The 19555-nt window shown below is 40.5% G+C and overlaps 1 protein-coding gene across 4 annotated transcripts in view; it reads left to right on the forward strand.

Annotated features, from left to right (window-relative positions):
* Window positions 1-19555, forward strand: part of RGS6 (regulator of G protein signaling 6) — a 279182-nt gene that overhangs the window by 6621 nt on the left and 253006 nt on the right. For 3 of the 4 annotated variants that reach the window (XR_015697540.1, XM_087721775.1, XM_087721784.1), the window contains exon 2: window positions 7412-7512. Coding sequence is in view for 2 of the 4 variants with exons in the window: in XM_087721775.1 (XP_087577901.1) it covers window positions 7438-7512 (75 nt within the window). In the remaining 2 variants the exon portion in view is untranslated. Of the gene's footprint in view, window positions 1-7411; window positions 7513-14252; window positions 14283-19555 lie in introns of all 4 variants that reach the window. The other variant, XM_087721793.1, reaches the window with a different exon arrangement.

Genomic DNA, 19555 nt, shown 5'->3' on the forward strand with positions numbered 1-19555 from the left:
GATTAATGAAAATGATAGCAAGCATTTTCAAGTGAAGGTGATTTTGTTCCTTTATAGAATAGCTTCAGGTTAGCTGAAGATACTTTGATGTGGTGGCAAAACATTTCACAAAAGTAATTTGCTTTCCGTCCAAAGGAAAAAAAAAATTCAAGGATCAATAAAATTGCTGATATATGTACTGCTCTGTCATGAGTATTAACCAAGTTCTTTGTGTAGTGTCACTTTATTATGGTTAGGGCATTAAAATTATAGGTCATTTAATGGATTTATCTCTACTAAATGCATTAAATGAAAGCATTGTATGAAGAAGACACTGACTTTATATTTCGAAATATTTTGCATCTCAACTTTGAGATTCCTTTATATATTCTAAATATTAACCTGTTCTCCATGAATTTGGATTTGATTTTAGTTTTGTGGAACACTGCCCCACCAAATCGCAGTTTTTACATATCAGGTCAAGATTGGGTTGATTTCAGATTTCAGATTGTTTGTTTATTCATGTCAGATGCATCACAATTAAAATAAGGCATACTATAACAGCCTTATTAGTGTACCTTATTTGAAATGGTGGAGAAAAGGCTACCACAATTTACCAACAGCATATCTCTATTGATAAATCAGTTCATTTTCTGAAGCAGGAGTGATTCCTCAAGGGAAGATGATTTCACACAAGAAATAAGCAACTGCAATTTTATTAGGCTACAAACTGATACTGAAAATCTGGATAGAGTACAGGAAAGCTAATATTCTCAGTCCTGTTTTCTTACAAATGTCAGACTCACAACATCAGCGAACCTTCAAGTCCTATTTTGAAATGACAAGTTGTCATGTCAAATAAAATCTGTAGTCAGGCTTGGGAGTTAGGTATGTTCCTTTCCAACTGAATATTTTATTTTATTCAGTTAAGAATAAACATTCTAGCAGTTGGTTTTGTAAGTGATGATCAAGCTTAGTTCTGGGAAACAACTTTGCTTCTGACTACTGTATATGTATATACTGTGTGTTAGATAATTTTGAAGCATACAGATAATAGTGAATACACAAAAGGTAGGCATTTCTCTTGTTACCCAATGCTCTGCGTAAACATCACCTTAGCAACAGTATTTGAAGTCATAAATAGAAGATTAATGAATAAGATGACAATTAAACCATAGGTTTAATGCAGAATTGACTAGAGATGAAGCAATATAGTGACATAACAATTCTTTAGTTGTAAGAGAGAGAGGGGGGGAGGGAGGGAGGGAGAGAAAAAGAGAGAGAGGTTTCTTTTCTGGTAGAGAATGAAACTGCTTAATTTAAATCAGGTTATTTGTTAGATTTCACAAAGTTCTAGCATAAAATTAGAATATTCAAACTTAAAATACATATTAATTTGGATAAATGGAACTGAAAAGTATTAAAAATAGATTTGGTTGAAAAATTAACACACTAACAAAGAAGCCTTTCATGAAGTACTGTTTTACTTATGTTTGGTCTCCAGTTTTAGATATGTTAATAAAATAATTCCTGATGGAATAAATGAATATGACCATTTGGATACAAATATTAAAGATGGGCACTTGAAATCTCACCTGTTTCCTAAAGTTTACAAATTAGTGTTTATATGCTCACAGATTAGGTTATACTTGCTCTTGTATAATTTTGCGGTTTTTGCTCTTCTATTTATTTTGAGGTCTTTTTATTAGTCTTTAATTTTTTTAGCATTCTATTGAAGCACAGTTGGTTTAAATAACTATTTTAATAATTCAGGTAAAGGCAGAGAAAGATCCCAATTGAAGCCCTAAAGAGTTTATCTTAAGCAGGACTAGGGTAGATAGATGGACCAATGCTCTGACTTGGAGATAAAACATGGGAAGACACAATAGCTGAAGAAAAAACAAGTAGGTAAAATCAATCCCATAGAGTCCCATTGGACTCAATTATACATCCTAGTTAATATCACCTGACCAGCCATTCTTTCTGAAATATATCCCTTATAAATAATTGTCATTTCCCTCCTGTCCTTCAGAGATGGCTTAAAGTGTTATTCACACAAATTGGAATAATCATTCCCCAAGGATTAACTTCCCTGTTAGAATCCTTGGTAGTTGGACCTTCCTAAGATCGATCGGAAGCATTCTAATCTCTCTTGCTTAGGTTCTGCAGGTAAATTGTGTAGAACTATAAATCCAGTCATCCTAAACTGTATTGATAAATTCATTTGAGATCATTAGTGATAAAAGGGGTTTCACTGTTGTTGATTTTTGTTTTTAGACCTGATGAGGATTAAAGTAGGGTATGCACTGCCATTTCAAACGGGGCCATTGGGATATATCTTGAATTGTTGATAATATCCTTTAGGATTATATTTTTAGTGCCCAAAGCATGTCATTCATCCAAGGAATAAACTTGAAGTTTCTGGCTGGAAGAAAATATCCAACAGGATGTAGTTCAGTGATGAGAAAAGCGAGGACCTACATTTATGGAAGGAAAAATCAGATGCACGGGTACTGGATAAGCAGTACTTAGTTCAAAATTGTGAGATGGTTGTAGGAGTTCTGGTGGATACTGCTTAAGTATGAGTCAGCAGTGTGCTGCAGCTGCCAAAAAAGCCAACATAGTCCTAGGCTGCATCAACAGAGGGATAACATCAGGATCATGGGAAGTGATAGCACTGTTCTATATTTCACTGGTGAGGCCACATTTTGAGTACCACATCCAGTTCTCATACAAGAAGACCTCCAATGTCCCTTCCAGATGTATGATTCTATGATACCTACCATGGCAAGTAAAGAAAATTTTCTCATAAAATATTGCTTTTAATAGTAGTCCTTTGAATGTGAAGGCGAACTCTTCAAACATGAAAGGTTAAAGCAATCCCTCCCAATCTGTTCGGCACAAATGTGTATATTCATTTATTCAGTTGTATTGCCAATGGCTATGCAACACTGCTGAGTAATATCCAGTTAATACAGCAACAAATAACCAACAAAAATTAAACATATATGCCTGGGACAGCACATATATTAGAGCTGACCACACCTATTGGCCTATACCCAGGAGGAAAACCAAGTCTCCAGTCGCTTATGGAAAACTAGCAGGGTTTTTGTATCTCAGGATGGTTGCTCTTCTACAGGACCAGCACAGTTTTCCTCATTCTCGAGGCTTGCCAGGTGAAGATGACAAGAATTGTCATCCAAACATACAGAAATAGTAGCTTGGAGGGAAACAACATTTGAAGCAGCTTTTATCCATGTATTGTTTTATGATGGGTTGTGGTAATTCCAGTCTGCTTCCACAAAACAAAATGGTAGAGAAATTTGAGCTGGAATAATCATTTATTTGTTCTGCCGTTTCTGATCTATAATAACACTTATTTCATTTACACAGGTTTGAATAATCTTCATATTATAGAAAGGGTCCATATAGAATGTTAATAATAGAAATGGAACTTTAGCCCCAGTTTCCAACACCTGTTGCTCAAGCGGGAAATCTCTTTGGGAGGAAAATATTTTATCAAATTGCCCCAACTCTCATGTCAACTTAGCATGTGTTTTGAGCATATTCCAAGCCACTCTATTTTTTTTCTATTTTTTGTTTTGAGCATATTCCAAGCCACTCTATTTTTTTCACCTTAGTCCATATTTCCATGGATAGAAGCAATTTACCTGACTGAATCATAATAAGTGCAATCCACTTATATTCTGTCAGATGTGCATCTTTCTGCATAATTCCATTCCAGTTCTTAATGCAATTTGTTATGAGTTGCTATAGTTAGGGCAGTTGAATTTGAAGAGAAGTTTATATAATCATTTGCAAGCACATTTTTACGTCCTGTTTTTAATTAAATTGCTTCATAGGGATCTGGATTTGAAGGACATAATGAGATTTGGAACATGTCTGGGTGAACATATAGTGCCTGTTGGTTACACCTTAAGACAAATGCATATTTTCTTTTTGCAGGACTGCCTACCACTTGCAAAACCCTAGATGAGGACAGACTGCTTTAACCTCTTTCCAACAGTGAATGTATGACCAATGTCAACTTCAAATCTCTTTTTGCCTTTTGAATCTAAATCACTGCCCAGTGATAGATTTCTGGGTATTAAAAATAACCAAGTACAATTCTATGTCTACTCAAAATGAAGTCTTACCGAGTTCATTAATTAGATATCCTAAGCTATGAGAAAGTCCCATTGAACACAGTGAAACTGTCTCATAAATATTCATGTATAAGATTGCATGAAAAAATACTCTGATTTATTTAAACATCCTTATCTTCAGGCATAAAATAATAGAGCTCATTTTTTTGCATCTTCTAGATAAATGATGCAACAATTATTGGTTACGGACTGATATCTTTTTCCAGGGTTTTGCTTTTTAGCAAAAATATTAAATGTTCCCTTTTACCTTCCCCCATTCCTCTAATTAGGCATGCATGCAGTCATGACAGAGTTTAATACATGTTGTATTCTGATATTCTGGAGTAGAAGTAATTTGTTGGTTTTATATTGCATGGGAATTAACATCTATTGTTAAATATTTAATTGGGCATTTTTGTTTTGTGCTTCTTCTCGATATAATTCAAAGAGGACCTATTTCTGCCTAAGCAGTAATATAATGGAAATGGCTCACTGGGAGCATGGCTAGTAGAGTCACTTTTGCAAGATTTTTCCTTGAAAAGAAAAAACTGCTTTCCATCTTTTTCAGCAGTGACCAATATATTCAAGCATTTTGTACTGTCACTATGATATTTGGTTAAATCCAGGGCATATGGCAGTACTTTCCAATCTTTTTCCTTGGTTACCCCAAATCATTTTTGTAGTTCAGCAAACAGTAACGTTTTGTTACAAAGGCAAGAGTGAAAAATCCTACCGTATATACTCGAGTATAGGCCGACCTGAATATAAGCCGAGGCACCTAATTTTACCACAAAAAACTGGAAAAGTTATTGACTCGAGTATAAGCCTAGGGTGGGAAATGCAGCAGCTACCGGTAAATTTCAAAAATAAAAATAGATACCAATAATGTTTTTGAATATTTATTTCAAAGAAAAACAGTAAACTAGCGGTGTATTCAATGAAATACTTCACTCACCTCATGATGCTGATGTCCCGCTGTGATGATGATGTCCCGTGCAGCCACGGGAGCGATGTCCCGCCTCCTATGACACACGGCACAGTGATTCCTATCATTGGATCACTGTACCAGAGGAGGTGGGACATCGCTATGTGGCTGCTTGCCATAACAAGGAGGAGGTGGGACATCGTTGCAGAGCGGCAGGAGGGGGAGGAAGGGGAATCGTAAGACAGCCCTGCATTACATTAGAACGTGAGGAGAGGGGATGGTGCGGTGCGCGCTGCGCGGCAAACTGACACAGAGGGAGGGGAAACTCACAGGGGCACTGGGCCATTCACGAGTGTCACCCAGCGGCATGGCCCCGCCCCTTTTTCTCCTCCATTTCGGGCAAATTTTTCACTGACTCGAGTATAAGCCGAGGCGGCTTTTTTCAGCCCAAAAAGTGGGCTGAAAAACTAGGCTTATACTCGAGTATATACAGTACTTCACACACTGCAGGAACTTTGAAACAGCAATAATTGCATCATGGCCTCCCCAGCTACTACAGGACATTCATTGTAAAATGTTAACAGTAAATACGCCAAATATTCTTTTCTTCAAATAACGTTCTGCATTGACCTAAGCTCAGTCATTTGCTCTGCAAAACCATTAATTGGGTATGTTGTTACCCAACGAGAAATCACTTTTACCCAATTTTGGATAATTTAGCCAGACCTGGGAAACGCTGGCACACTGCAGCCTCCACAATGCCTCTTTCTGAAATGTCTTCCCCCCCATTTTATTGCCTGACTGCATGAAATAATTGTGAGTTCAGTGTGCTAAGAGATGAAGTATAGATTCACTGTTAAGATATTAGAGCTTTTATTGATTGGAGTAGTAGAGGCTACATTTCTTCATTATTGAATGGTACACTGTCTTATATGCTTGATTACAACTGAGATAGTATCTTTATCTCAATTATCTACAATACACATTAAAAGTATCACGTTTTAATTTTCTGGATCTCTTTTAAAAGATTGGTGTCTCATTGGTTATGAAGGAAGATGCAGATTGTTATTAACTTTCTTAATTTCCCATCAGTACTTTATCTTTCTAAAATTTTATTTGTTCCACATAAATGTAATCACCTGGCATATTTAAATATTTTTTATTATTGGACTCATCACTATTAGCAATGCAGCCTGGGAGAAAAAAATATTTTTGGTGTCTCATTGTTTCATTGTAAGTTTAATACAGTTTAGTGCTCCTACATTCATGTCCTCTTTTTCTGGAAAAAAACTTCTGTTTTCTGAAGGATGTCTTCATTTTTGGATTCTGCTTGTCAGTCTCTGGATGGCCTTTTGGACTTGGCGATCCTTTTTGTGAACTATGGTATAAAATTGAAAAATCAGTCATAAAACTTGAGCTGGTGACATGGCATCCCCCACCCTTGATATTGTGTCACCATTCTCCCACCTCTGTTTTTCTTGGAAGATTAGCGAGGGAAACCGTAGACTTGTGGCCAAAATGGTTAAATATTTGTGAGGTACAAGAAAAAAGCAGGCTGCCTATAAGGAAAAGAGAAGTTCCTGGGTTCTTTCCGCTTACTGGAGAGTTCCTTCTGCTTTGATTTTATCTTGGAGACTAAAATAAATGCTAAAAAGAGAGTTCAGGTTAAGTGTCTTCTCCTTCCAAAAAGTTGACATTCATAAAGCCCCCACTGTGACCACTTCTTTGCCATCCTTGCACTTTCTGTTCTTTCTATTGCTTTACTTTGTAGTTGACTGTGGGATACAAAGATGTGGTAAGGCTGTGACTACTTTCTCAACTTCTGCTGTTGATCAAATCAGCTTGCTTTGTCTGCCATTATGGGTGTTTGCTCACCTCCAGAGCAAGATAATATCCTAGAAGTTGCCACTGAGTAATTTTTTTTCTTTTTGCTTCTTCCACCAAGTTGTCCATTAATCTTCACAGATATCTGGTAGCGTCCACAATAGCAGAATTCTTATGAAAAATCCCAGGAAACAGAGTGTGGATGTGGACTTGATTTTCTTGTCACTAAAAGATGACCAAGAGTTTTTTTTTAAAAGCAAAAGAAAAGAACTCTATACTGTAACAGAGTCCACAAACTTATTATTGCTTGGTAGCATATAACAAAATGATTTCAATTGGGTTGTTAATCAAAGCAATCAAATCCTTTCAGGCAGCATATAATAGAATATGTTGACAGGGCACATTTATTTCAGGAATAAAGCAGGTGAGCACATTTTATTTTGAAAAGCCTGTTATATCTGTGTATTTGGTTTTGAGATTCGTTCTATAGGCTGCTTTTCTTATATTTTACTATTGTATACTATTCTTGTCTTTGCAGCCTGGTTGAGAAGAGTTGCATTCATCATGGCCCAAGGATCCAGTGACATGGATACTGCAGAACAAGAGGACAGTTCTCCAAATATGATTGTTTACCGAAAGGTAAGAAATTCAAATGTCATTTGTAACTTCTATGCTAGCTTCTGAACTAGATGATTAAGGAACCATTAACTCTTTTAAAACCTGCCTGTTAATATACGTAGCCCTCAAATTATGACAACAATTGAGTCTGAGATTTCTGTTGCAAAGTGGTGCAGTCATAAAGTGTGATGCAATGGTAGTCAAGATAATTCCAGTTGTTGTTGTAACCCCAAGACACATGTGTCATTAAGCAGAAAGTGGAGGATGTCCCAGGGGGTAGAGGGGTGGGGAAAGTCCTGTGAGGCCGTGTACAGGCTGAGCATGAGTTGGGGGGTGCATGTGCTACAGTGAGGCACATAGGCAAGGAGGCTGGGAAAGGAGGGTCCTGGTGTCTCTGTGTGCATGAGTGTGAGTGCAGGAAGGACTAGTGAAGGACAGTGCTGGTGAGTTCCTGCTAGTATGTTAGCCCATGGAGGCTGGGGAAGGAAGACACTGGTGGGTCTATGCATGTGAATGAGGAAATGCCATGGGGAGACTTACCCAAGCATCTAGTGACCTACCCTATTAGTGTCCCCATTGACTCTAATTGTGGGAAGCTGATGGAGAAGATCAGCAATCACATGATTCAGGGGTTCTTACATTGGTGAGAAATTGACGAACTGGTTTTGTTGAGTGTCATCATAATTTTAAGCAGTCGCTGAATGAATGGCTGTAACTGGAGTGCATGTGTATTTTGCTTTGGTTTATTGACCAATCTTTATTTAGTCAGCTAAAGGATTTGTTGGAAAGTTAAAGTAGACCATCAACATTTAATCCATTGTTATACAAAAATTCTTTAGCAACAACAGTCCCTTGCTATGTTTTCAAGTGGGTAGTGAGTAAGAAAGGAAGTATGTAAATCCTTTCTCCATAAAAGCTTCATACTGCAGCTTCAGCAAAGATGACATTTCCCAGATTCCCAGCAAACAAACAAAATGGAGACCACTGTCTTACAGTCTTCTCACAGGGAGCCACTGTATGGAGCACTTGAGGGCAGTCCTGGCTCTTTCCTGTAGAGGAATTCCAAAGCAACAATCCATTCACCAGTTCCTCATTCTACTAAGGTTATCTCCAGTCCATCATTGGTTCCCTGGAAGCCAGTACACTGATCTCTTCAACAATGTTGTACAGTTATGAAAAATGGAATTTGGGAATAGGGAATGAAGAGAGCCAGTCTGGTATAGTGGTTAAGAGGCTGGGCTAGAAAGCAGGTGACTGTGAGTTCTAGTCCTGCCTTAGGCATGAAAGCCAGCTGGGTGACTTCATGTCAGTCACTCTTTCTTAGCTCAACTCATTGTACAGGGTTGTAGTTGTGTGGAAAATAAGAGGAGGAAGGAGTATTATATTTGTTTGATGCTTTGCCTTACTTATAAACCAATAAAACTGGAATTAAAATTAAAAGAATTAAAAATAAGCAAGCCAGTAGAACAAATTGTGCTTTTTCAGTGCATGCTCATCCAAATGGTTGCAAATGGAAATTGTACTTGAATCCGATCAGTATTCAGTCCTATTTTCTGGAGGAATTTTGCAGGATTAGCCAGGATTGGGTATTGTGATGTCCAATTGGCCTCGAGACAGAGTTAATTTGAAGCCACGCCTCTGTGCTCCTTGCTTCTGGTTCTGTCTGGCCGAAGAAAGAAAGGTTGCTTTTGGTTCCTGATTCTTCCAAAAACAATCCAGTGCCATCCTGCAAATTCCTTCTCCCTGCCTTCTTCCCCTTGCCTCCATCTGATACTTGGAAGCCTCCCCTTGGTGTGCCTCACTCCGGCCGCCGGTAAAGGATTTAAAAGTTGCTTCTTGGGGCTTTAGAGGCAGGACGCCATTACCGTGGCCATTTTGGGGCCTCAATTCCTACAGGCTGCATGGGCTGGGACAGAGGCTACTATGAAGCCTCATTTTCATCCCTGCCTTCCTGGGTGGCCATCCTTTCTACAGCGGCGGCAGTGGCAAGGCCCTGCAGGCCCAGATTGACACCAGGAGGCCTGGAGCTGCATGGCTTGCAAAAGGGGCAGGAAAGGTCTACCAGAGGCTGATTTCGTCACGTGGAGGCCGTGAGTGATTGGGGAAAGCTGTTTTTGGTCGCTGCTGTTTCTGGTAGGCTGAGTCTGGTGGGGCCCTGACCTGCTGCCATGGCAGAGGCAGAGGAGAGGCCGGATTCCCCCCCCCATGGTCCCCTGGGGAGGGAACCTCCAGTGCGGCCCGAGTGAGGCCCACAGCCTCTGTGAGACTGCGAAAAACTGCAGCAGCTGGAAAATCCTCCAAGGCCTTGCAGAAGGATGAGGAAAGGAGGTACAGGGCCCTGGAAAAGCAGGTGTCCAGGGCTGAACAGAGGGGTAGGCCTAGTTCTCCCTTAAGGTGTAGATCGCCCATTAGATCCAGGTCTAGGTCTCCTCACAGGGAGGATTCCCTAGTGTATCTCAGGGATATTTCACCTTCCCCCACCACCACCACTCTCCATGGTGGAATAGGGCCCCTATCTAAGGGATCCTTTTCAGTGCAGGGGGGGCAGGGGGGATAGTCCCATCAGGCCATCATTGGCTCCACAGTCTGAAGGCTGTTCACAAGAGGAGGAGGAGGAGAATTCCTTCGTTAGAGACATGGAGCAGCTTCCAACAAGCATTCAGAAGTTTATCTCCTCTGCAATTTCACATGGAATTTCTGCTGGGTTACAGAAAGGGTCTGTGCGACCTGCAATGGTGACAAAGGTCCCTGGGGGGGTGCCACTGCTCAGGCCTGGCCGAGACCTTCCCCCTTGGAGGTGTGCCGGCCTGTTTCTCCTTCTCTGGTTAGTGAGGGTTCCATGGCGGGGGATCAGGTTCAGAGAGAGGTAGATATGTCTGATGGTGAGGATCCCTCAAAATCTGAGGCACCAGCGTTCTTTGGTTTTTTCCCTCCAGATTTATTCAAGTCACTGTTGCGCAAGGCCAGGGCCACAGCGCAACTGGATGATATGGAGGGTGCCAAGTCAGGTGCCAAGGAGGGTGGTCCAGAGAAAAAGCCAGAGGATTGAGTTTACTTAGAGCCTCCTCCAGCAAAGGAAGACATCCCTGCCCCTAAGTTGTTCCTAGAGGTAGTTAAAAAGCAGTGGGAAAAGCCAGGAACATTTCCCAACCCCAGCAGCAATGATAGGAGGTTCTTTAACATGGAATCTAGTTTCTCTGAGGCGTTGCGGGTGCCCACAGTGGACCCTCCAGTGGTGGCATTGGCGTCCACGTCAACGGTGGTGTCCAGTGATGTGGCTGATTACTTGAAGGCCGAGGACAAGAAGGCGGAGCTGACCCTTCGTAAAACATTCCAGTCTTCTGCGTGGGCCATCAAGGCAGGTGCCTCTGTGTCGTTCTTCAGCCGCACGGCTATCCTTTGGCTACAACAGATGCAGGAAAGGATTCCGCCTGAGGAGGTGCGTACTCATCAAGATTTTAACAAGCTGCTTGCTGTTGCTCAATTCTCTGTGGATGCCACTCTGCATGCCATGAAGTATGCCTCACGGGCAGTGGTGGCCTCGGTGACCTCCCGACATCTCCTGTGGCTGAGGGGGTGGCAAGCGGACAACAAGGCAAAGTGGCACCTGACATCATCACCTTATTCCGGGGATCCCTTTTTGGTACCCCGTTGAACCCAATCCTCATTGAGGACAAGAATAAAAAGAAGGTCATGCCTACGCCCGCAAAGAAGTCAGAGCAAAAATCTGAACCTTACTTTTGGAGGTCAGATCAGGAGGCGCAGCACAGCAGGTATTTTCCGAGATTGGATAGGCAGTCGGATAGGCACTATACCAGAGATAGGCCTAGGTTCCAACCCCTGGGGAAGAGGCTCTTTTGGGGAGGAGGTGGCCATCCCTACTGCTGGGGCAGATAGGTCAATAGCGATCACACCCATAGGCGGAAGACTGCTTCTGTTTGCTGACACCTGGGCTGAGATTACCACTGGCGCCTGGGTTCTGAATACCATCAGATTTGGTCTGCGCCTAGAGTTTCTCTTCATTCCGCTGAACCACTTTCGGACGTTTTCGGTCACCAAGAGTAAAGATAAACGCTCTCTCATGAGACAGGCAATCCGACACCTCCTAGAGATTAGGGCGGTGGAACCGGTTCCACCCGACCAAGTGGGGTCAGGTTTCTATTTCAACCTTTTTGTCGTTCCGAAGAGTTCGGGGGGGATGGAAGGCGATTCTGGATCTCAAACTGCTAAATTTTCACTTAGTCTATAAAAGATTCAAGATGGCATCACTTAAATCCATCTTGGCGGGGGTCAGGCGTGATGACTTCATGGCCTCCATCGATCTGACAGAGGCTTACCTCCATATCCCCATCTTCCCTGGCCATCGTAAGTATCTCAGGTTCTCCTATTTAGGTAGCCACTACCAGTATAGGGCCTTACTGTTTGGCTTGGCCTCGGTGCCTTGAACCTTCACTAAGGTCCTAGCCGCAGTGGCGGCTTACCTCCGTGAGCGTTCTATCAGGGTCCAATGCTATCTCAATGACATCTTAGTTTAAGCAGCATCATTTGAGCGGGCAAGGGAGGATCTTTCGTTGGTGGTATTCACACTACAGCAATTAGGTTTTTTGGTTAACCTAGATAAGAGTTCCCTCGTTCCCACCTCCAGGATTCCTCACCTGAGGACCATCATAGACTCTAAGCTGGGGAAGGTGTTCCTGTCCCATGACTGTAAAGTTAGTTTGTTAGCCTTAATTAGACAAGTTAGAAGTCAACGTTTTGTTCATGTAGTAGTGCTCTCCAGCTTGCTGGGGAAATTCATTTCTTACATAGACGTGGTGCCTTGGGCTCGTCTACACGCATCTCCTGCTGCATCAGAGGTCAAACTCCAGCAATTCCAAGGAAAAGGTTCCAGTGACACCACAGGTGCAGCTGTGATGGAGGTGGTGGCTCTCCCCAGTGCTACACGAGGACTGCGAGTTCAGGAAGCTGGAGCACCTCATCCTGACAATGGACGCCAGCTTGTAAGGGTGGGGAGCTCTCTTGGAGTCCCGGATGGCACAGGGGCGTTGGACCTGGTTGGACCTCCAGCACAATGTAAATTGGCTGGAACTATGAGCGATTCACTTGGCATTGCGGCACTTCAAGGACCATGTTCGGGATCAAGACGTCTTGGTGCTGATCAACAATGTGGCTGCAAAAGCCCAGGTCAACCAACAGGGCAGCACACACTCCAGGGCTTTTCGAATCGAGGTGATGGCACTCAGTGCCTGGGTGGAGAGGCATCTTCGATCACTCAGGGCAGAGCACATCACAGGAGTGAACAACCATCAAGCTGACTGGCTCAGTCAGGCCACAGTTGACCACGGGGAGTGGAGCCTTTCTCCAAAACTGCTCCAGGCCATCTGCTCCAGGTTTGGCCATCTGAAGATGGAGCTGCTTGGCACACCGCAGAACGCTCAGGTGGATCAGTGCTTCTCTTGGTTCCTGGCTCAGGGGACGGAGGGAGTTGATGCGCTTCGGATTCTGTGGCCAGAGGGCCTGCACTACGCATTCCCTCCCCTTCCCCCTTCTCCCTGGGGTAGCTCGGAAAGTGATATCCGAGAAGGCGGAGCTGATCTTAGTGTTACCCTACTGGCTGCGCCGGGTGTGGTTTGCGGACCTAATGTGCCTGTCAGTGTCAGGGAGGGATGTGGACCTCAGACAGGGGAACCTGGTGCATCCCGAGCCACAGTGGCTGCAGCTAGCCATGTGGAGATTGAGCGGGAGTGCCTAAGGACCGTCCAGCTTTCACAGAGGGTGATCTCCACAATTGAGGCTTCACGCAAGGGTTCCACATTTTTTTTTGTATAAAAAAATGCACCAGGAGCAGTTAGACAATTTCTTTATTCCTTTTTCTTCTTTATCTGCCCCACATTTTCCCTCCCTGTAGAGATGAATGTCTTGGTCAACTTTTCAAGGTCTTCACTTTGCATTCCCAAAATGACTCCTAGAGAGCCTGTTTAGTATTTGTTAGATCCTATGCTCTAGCATTTAAAATCCTTGCTTACATAAGAATATCTGTGCTTCACAGTTGTTTTTAGAAAATAAAAAATGATTAATGGCTCATATCACAGGTTTTATATGGTCACCTACCTAAGAAAAGTTGTAGATAAACTGGGTGGGTAAGTATTGCCAAAGGCTGTCATAGTTGCTAGGCACAACAACATATTGTACATTTACTTTCTCCTTACACACCCATAGTAATCATTTTGGGAACAGTAAGTAAACATTTCAGAAGTGCTGGCCATCTGTGAAAGACCAACTTCATAAATTCCAGAAAATATGGAATGCCATGCTGGATTTCATCAATGATTTGAATTGAAATCTACTACATCTGGAAGAGAAAAGTTAGAAGAAGGTTGATCTAGTCAGTCAAGATATTTCACTGATAGGACACTAGATAAACAGATTTATTGTACATAATTAATATCAGGAACCTCAAAAGCTGAACATTTCAGTTATATTCATATATTTAACTTTGGGTCTACCTCTAGAATTATAATTCTACAAAGTCCTTGAATTGTTGTCAGACAATATATTAGTAAATTTTAAGAATAATAAATTATGCATTGTGCTTGGGTATTTATTCTGCTCTAATTGTGTGCTTTTCTCTCTCAAGACATATGCTGTTTTAGAGTAAACTTTAACTTGTCCTTAGCAGAAGGAGGATGATTAGAGTATGTTGTTCTGAAGGCAATATATAATTACTTTGCTTTATTTTCTTATTTCCTATTTTTTAAAAGGGCCTTTAAAGCTGAATCCTGTAAAGTAAGGTAATATACATAAAATCACTAACCTCAATATTATTAAAACATTAATTTCTAACAGGAGTAAAAACAACAGCACAGAGCTTACTACAGCACTACAAACACTATCATATCACATTTGATTATGATCTTAGCTTCACTAGGTAGACTAGAGCAGAAAATCAATTCCATAAAAAGGCTAAAACTATTTTTTATTGAGACTGGCTACAATAACAGAAGTTTGTTGCACGTTTGGTTAAACTATACCTCCCCCTAAGCTGACTGGAATAAAAACATCCAAATTGTTCATTTACAGTCTATCAATGGAGTTACTATTGTAATTTCTGTTCAAGGAATTATAAAGGTGCATGTTCAACTGAAAGGACTTACTCTCCGGTACCCACATCACCTTCACAAATTGGTTATTGACTAGCCTATGAGCACCACGCTGAAAAAAAAGTTTGACCTAGGTAAAGTAGATTGCAAAAAATGGGAATAGAAAATGTTAGGATGACCACAGTGAGATCTTTGAAATAACAGGTTAAGGAATCAGTCAGTTACGCAGTAAGGTGCAATAACTTGGCCTTAGCACAGTCAAAATTCTAGCAAGAAATTAATCCTAGGTATCAGCTGGGTGAGAATTTGTTCTTTTTATGAGTCAGAATATGGTCTTAGTTCCAGGGACACTGAGTTGCCTTGGGTGAGTAGTAGCTGTTCCTTTTCTGGGAGTTCTAAAAACAGACATGCGGAGTAAAAGCCACTGACCTGTAAAATAAGCTTAAATTGAGATGCATTAGTTTGATGAGTGTCCCCAAGGGATTTCAAGCAGGAGTGTTTTCTGACTGGAAAATGATGGAAGTACAGAAAATGATCCTCCCCCACCCATTACTTATTCCATTTTAAATCCTTCCCCCTGCCCCACAACATTCACTGAATACTTTATAAGGCAGGCAAGCAATACTCCTTTAAGTATCTATAGATTTGTCCATATGATTTGAAATGAACACCAAGAAGCAAAAATAACGGAAATGGCATTATTATAAAGGCTGTAAGTGGAGATACTGGTATAACTAGATTTTTGCATTTGACTTCTTGCCTGAAATATTGGAAGAGAACAGGATATTACTATGGATCCAATGTGAAGGTCCACCTATAAATAGATCTAATTGAATGCAACAGAAAACAGGTAGTCTTTATTAAAGAGCTATAGGAAATCAGATAGCACAGTGCACCTTCCTTAAAATTCATGAGATACTTACAGTTGCATCTTTTGGGCTACTCCTGAAATTTTCCCCGAGATTTCTCTGGATAAACTGGATGAATGATTCTGTTGCATTCTTCTTCCCTCCATCTTCCCTCCCATGTTTAAAACAAACGTAATTTCCATTGTTTTAATTTTAATTTTGTTCTTTTAAATACTTTTATTGTAAAGCACATCCCTGTGCAACTGAGTAGGAAACATAAGATTGTATTAAGGAAATAATTATTTACAACTACGTATGTATGTTTTGGCTTGTGCTACCCAACAATTATTGTTGGGAATAGGCAGCTGAAGGGGAATTAGAGTAAGTGCTCAGGGAGAAGCAATGAAAAAAAAATTCTTGACTTTTCCCCCTGAAGCTATTAGTTTTGTTTTTTTTAAAAAAATGGGAAAATGAAAAAGAGAAGGAGAATGGAAACTTTAATTATTTTCTTTTAGAATAAAGAATGACACAGGGTGCTAATATATCCAATATATTTTCTTTATATACCTTTCGTTCTTGTTGTTAGTTCCCACCCTTTGCGACCTCATGGACAATGTTTCTCCATGCCTTCCTGTCCTCTACCATCCTCTGGAGTCCATTTAAACTCACACCTACTGCTTCGGTGACTTCATCCAGCCACCTCATTCTCTGTCGTCCTTTCTTCTTTTGCCCTCAAACTTTCCCAGCATTAGGCTCTTTTCCAGTGAGTCCTTCTTTCTCATTAGGTGGCCAAAGTATTTGAGTTTCATCTTCAGGAACTGGCCTTCTAAAGAGCAGTCAGGGTTGATCACCTGTAGGACTGACCGGTTTTGTCGCCTTGCAGTCCTAAGGACTCTCAGGAGTCTTCTCCAGCACCATAGTTCAAAGGCCTCAATTCTTTGGCACTCAGTCTTCCTTATGGTTCAACTTTCACAGCCATATATTGCAACTGGGAAAACCATAGCCTTGACTATACACACTTTTGTTGGCAGGATGGTGTCTCTGCTTTTTCATATGCTGTCTAGATTTGCCATAGCTTTCCTCCCCAGGAGCAAGCCTCTTTTAATTTCTTGGCTGCAGTTCTCATCTGCGGTGATCTTGGAGCCCAGGAAAATAAAATCTGGCACCGCCTCCATTTCTTCCCTATCTATTTGCCAGGAATTGAGAGAGCTGGATACCTTCCATACTTAGGACTATTCAGTGTAAGAATAGGAAAGCTTATCTTAATTTGAGGAAACAATTTTCACAATCCAAAGCCTATCAATGAGATGAACATGAAGTTTCAGCGGCAGAATTTGTTGATAGAGGCATTAATTTTCTTTTTTTTTAAAGTCCTAAAAGTTTGTAATTGAAGTCAAAACATACTGTACCTGTAATAAATATTGTCCCCGCTCTTTTTTTGTTAATTCTTAAAAACAAAAAAACTACCTTGGAAGACCATAACACATAACTCTGTATTTATGGGAAAAAATCAGAAGTACTGTTACCATCTGTGGGAAACAATATATTAAAATATTTTTAAAATTGACTTATTTAGTAAAGAAAATTATCTGAATAAATTATACTTGAACATTTAATAAAGGTAACAGCCATCATAACCTATTAGTAGTGGTGGGTTGCAGATTTTGTTCCAACTGGTATGGTTGGAACAGGCTTGCTGGCGTCCACGTGGATGCGTGCAGCACGTGCATGTGTCATGATGCTTCTGAGAGCCTCTGCAATGCTCCAGCTGCTCAGTGGAGCATCGCGCAGGCGCTGTATGCGCTGTGCACGTGCGCAGAAGCGCTGAAGATGTAAAAGGACAATAAGAAGGGAGGGTGGGCGGGTGGGCCCTCCGAAGCACCATACCGGAACGGTATCTGGTGCTCTGGGCTGGCTCCGGTACACCTGTACCAGGGCATACCGCCTGCAACCCACCACTGCCTATTAGTAAATTAAGTATAAACATTAGAATTTGTGTTCTTCAAGTAGAAAAGTCAACTTAGATCAAAGAAGAATGCAAAATAAATGTTATACTATTTTAGTTTCCCTCTATTTGTTTAGAAAAAAATGATATGGCCTTAAAATTTCTAGAATTTTTACAACTTTAGGGGGTAAGGAGCTGCAAATTATAGCAGATGTTCTGCTCCTGTTGAACTCTGGCTGAATTGAAAAAGCTGGCTAAGATTTGTATTCTCGGGACTATGGCTAGGCGGGGAAATGAAGGGAGAAAAATTCTGAGAGCAAGGCAATAGCAAAGTATTTCTGTATTGCTAAGTGTGTTTAGAGAGTGACTTTCCTTTGTTTTTTTTAATGAATTAAAAATACAGTACTGTATCAGAGCTTTGGAAAGTTCATCACTTCATTTATAATCCTTCTGATAGATAATATAATGAAAAGGGAATTTGAATTATATGATAATTGGATGATACTGCTTAAAGCAATCTAGCCTTCAGGATTTCTAGCCAGCTTGATTCGAAATTTTCAGAATGTTGATTAAAGATATCTGAAGAACACCAAGGAGAAGGTCAAATTCAGCAGTACATTGAATGCATTATTTTTATGCTTGCACCAAACTCTCAATATGACATTGTTCTGAATTATATCCTGGCCCATTTTTATTTCAAAATATTTTTAGTCTGCTGATTAATGGAGCTATAAGAGCAGGACACAAAAAGAATTAAAGTTCATTTGGAATTATAGAAAAAACACAACAGCATAAAAAATTCAGCATGCTGCAGCAAAATAAATTATATCATCATACAGTCAATTCAGCTATTCCATAATAAACAACACGAGTGAATGATCATGTCTTCAGCTGTTAGCAGAATGAAATCAAAGTTGACAGCCTTCTCTGTGCAGGATAGGAAAAATGTCATGATGGAAGAAGACATCTGTCTGGTCATTTCCACAAAGTCTTCAAAAACACTTTGGGTATATCAAGATGGAATATGAGCTAGGAAAATGGCACAGACTTTGAAATGATGCATAACTATGAAAATATGTGGAAATCATTTCTCATTATGAAATTATATGATCATGTTCATAAATAGTCATCTTTAAATTAACTTTATGTTAATTTATACTAAAAAGCAAAAAAAATCAAAAACACTTTGAAAATCAACCAATTTCAGATTTGTTCAGTTTTAGCCAGAAGGAAAAATATCAGAAATATATGATTAGGATACAATCTTTTCATATTGATCTGGTCTCATTTAGAAGTTGATCATGCTGACTTGGATAAGTTTACACTGCACTGCAGACATTGAGCATGAATTAGATCTTCCAACTTGCATAATAGTAGCAAGTCTTTCAGAGAAAGTTGTCTTGTGTTCAATACACTGCTGATATTTTTGAATAGGTTTAAGATTTCAAGGTTTAAGATTTCCTGGACACAAGTTTTATGACTTTGGGCTAATAATTCCTAAATAGCTGTGGGGAGAGGAGATTAAGCAGTGAGCTTTGCTGTGGAAGCCAAGGATGAATGACTAAGGCCATTTGATTAACCTATGCTTTGAAACATCTTTTTCCTAGGAATAGCTCATTTCTCTCTCATTACATATTCTAATTAATCCTGGGATGCAGTCCAAAGCAGTGCTTTTTAGTTTAGCTCAGCATTCTGTATATAAATCTCAAATTACTGCTGACAAAACTGATGTTAAATAGAAATCAATGAGCATTTTGTTCTTGTGTTTTCCAGGGTGAACTCTTTAAAAGAAAACTAAGATACTTGATATGAAGAGGCTCAAATTAATGGTTTGCCTAATGGTTTAAATGAGCAAATTGCCTCCAAGGGCAACTCACTTGAGGAGGGCATCTATTGATATTTCCCTCCTTTTCAGATCCTTCCCAGAACCTCACCTGTATTGAAAGATCCATACTTTAGCTCAAACCAATTCATTCTGTACCTGCCTTCACATGGAGAAAGAATCTCTTCTCACTTATTGTCTTTTCCTAGCATGAGATCAATGCCTTTAAGGAATGAGACTTCAAGAAGGTCAGGATTTTGAAAGAGCCTCTACCTAAATCTTGGTGAGGTGGAAAAAACCCTCATATCTCAAATAAGGGGAGAACTGTGCAATAAATGCACCATTTTAA

This window comes from Thamnophis sirtalis, unplaced genomic scaffold (assembly GCF_051295495.1).
Source record: "Thamnophis sirtalis isolate CommonGarterSnake01/CBP01778 unplaced genomic scaffold, rThaSir2_p1.2 scaffold_1, whole genome shotgun sequence".
Lineage (NCBI taxonomy): Eukaryota > Metazoa > Chordata > Lepidosauria > Squamata > Natricidae > Thamnophis > Thamnophis sirtalis.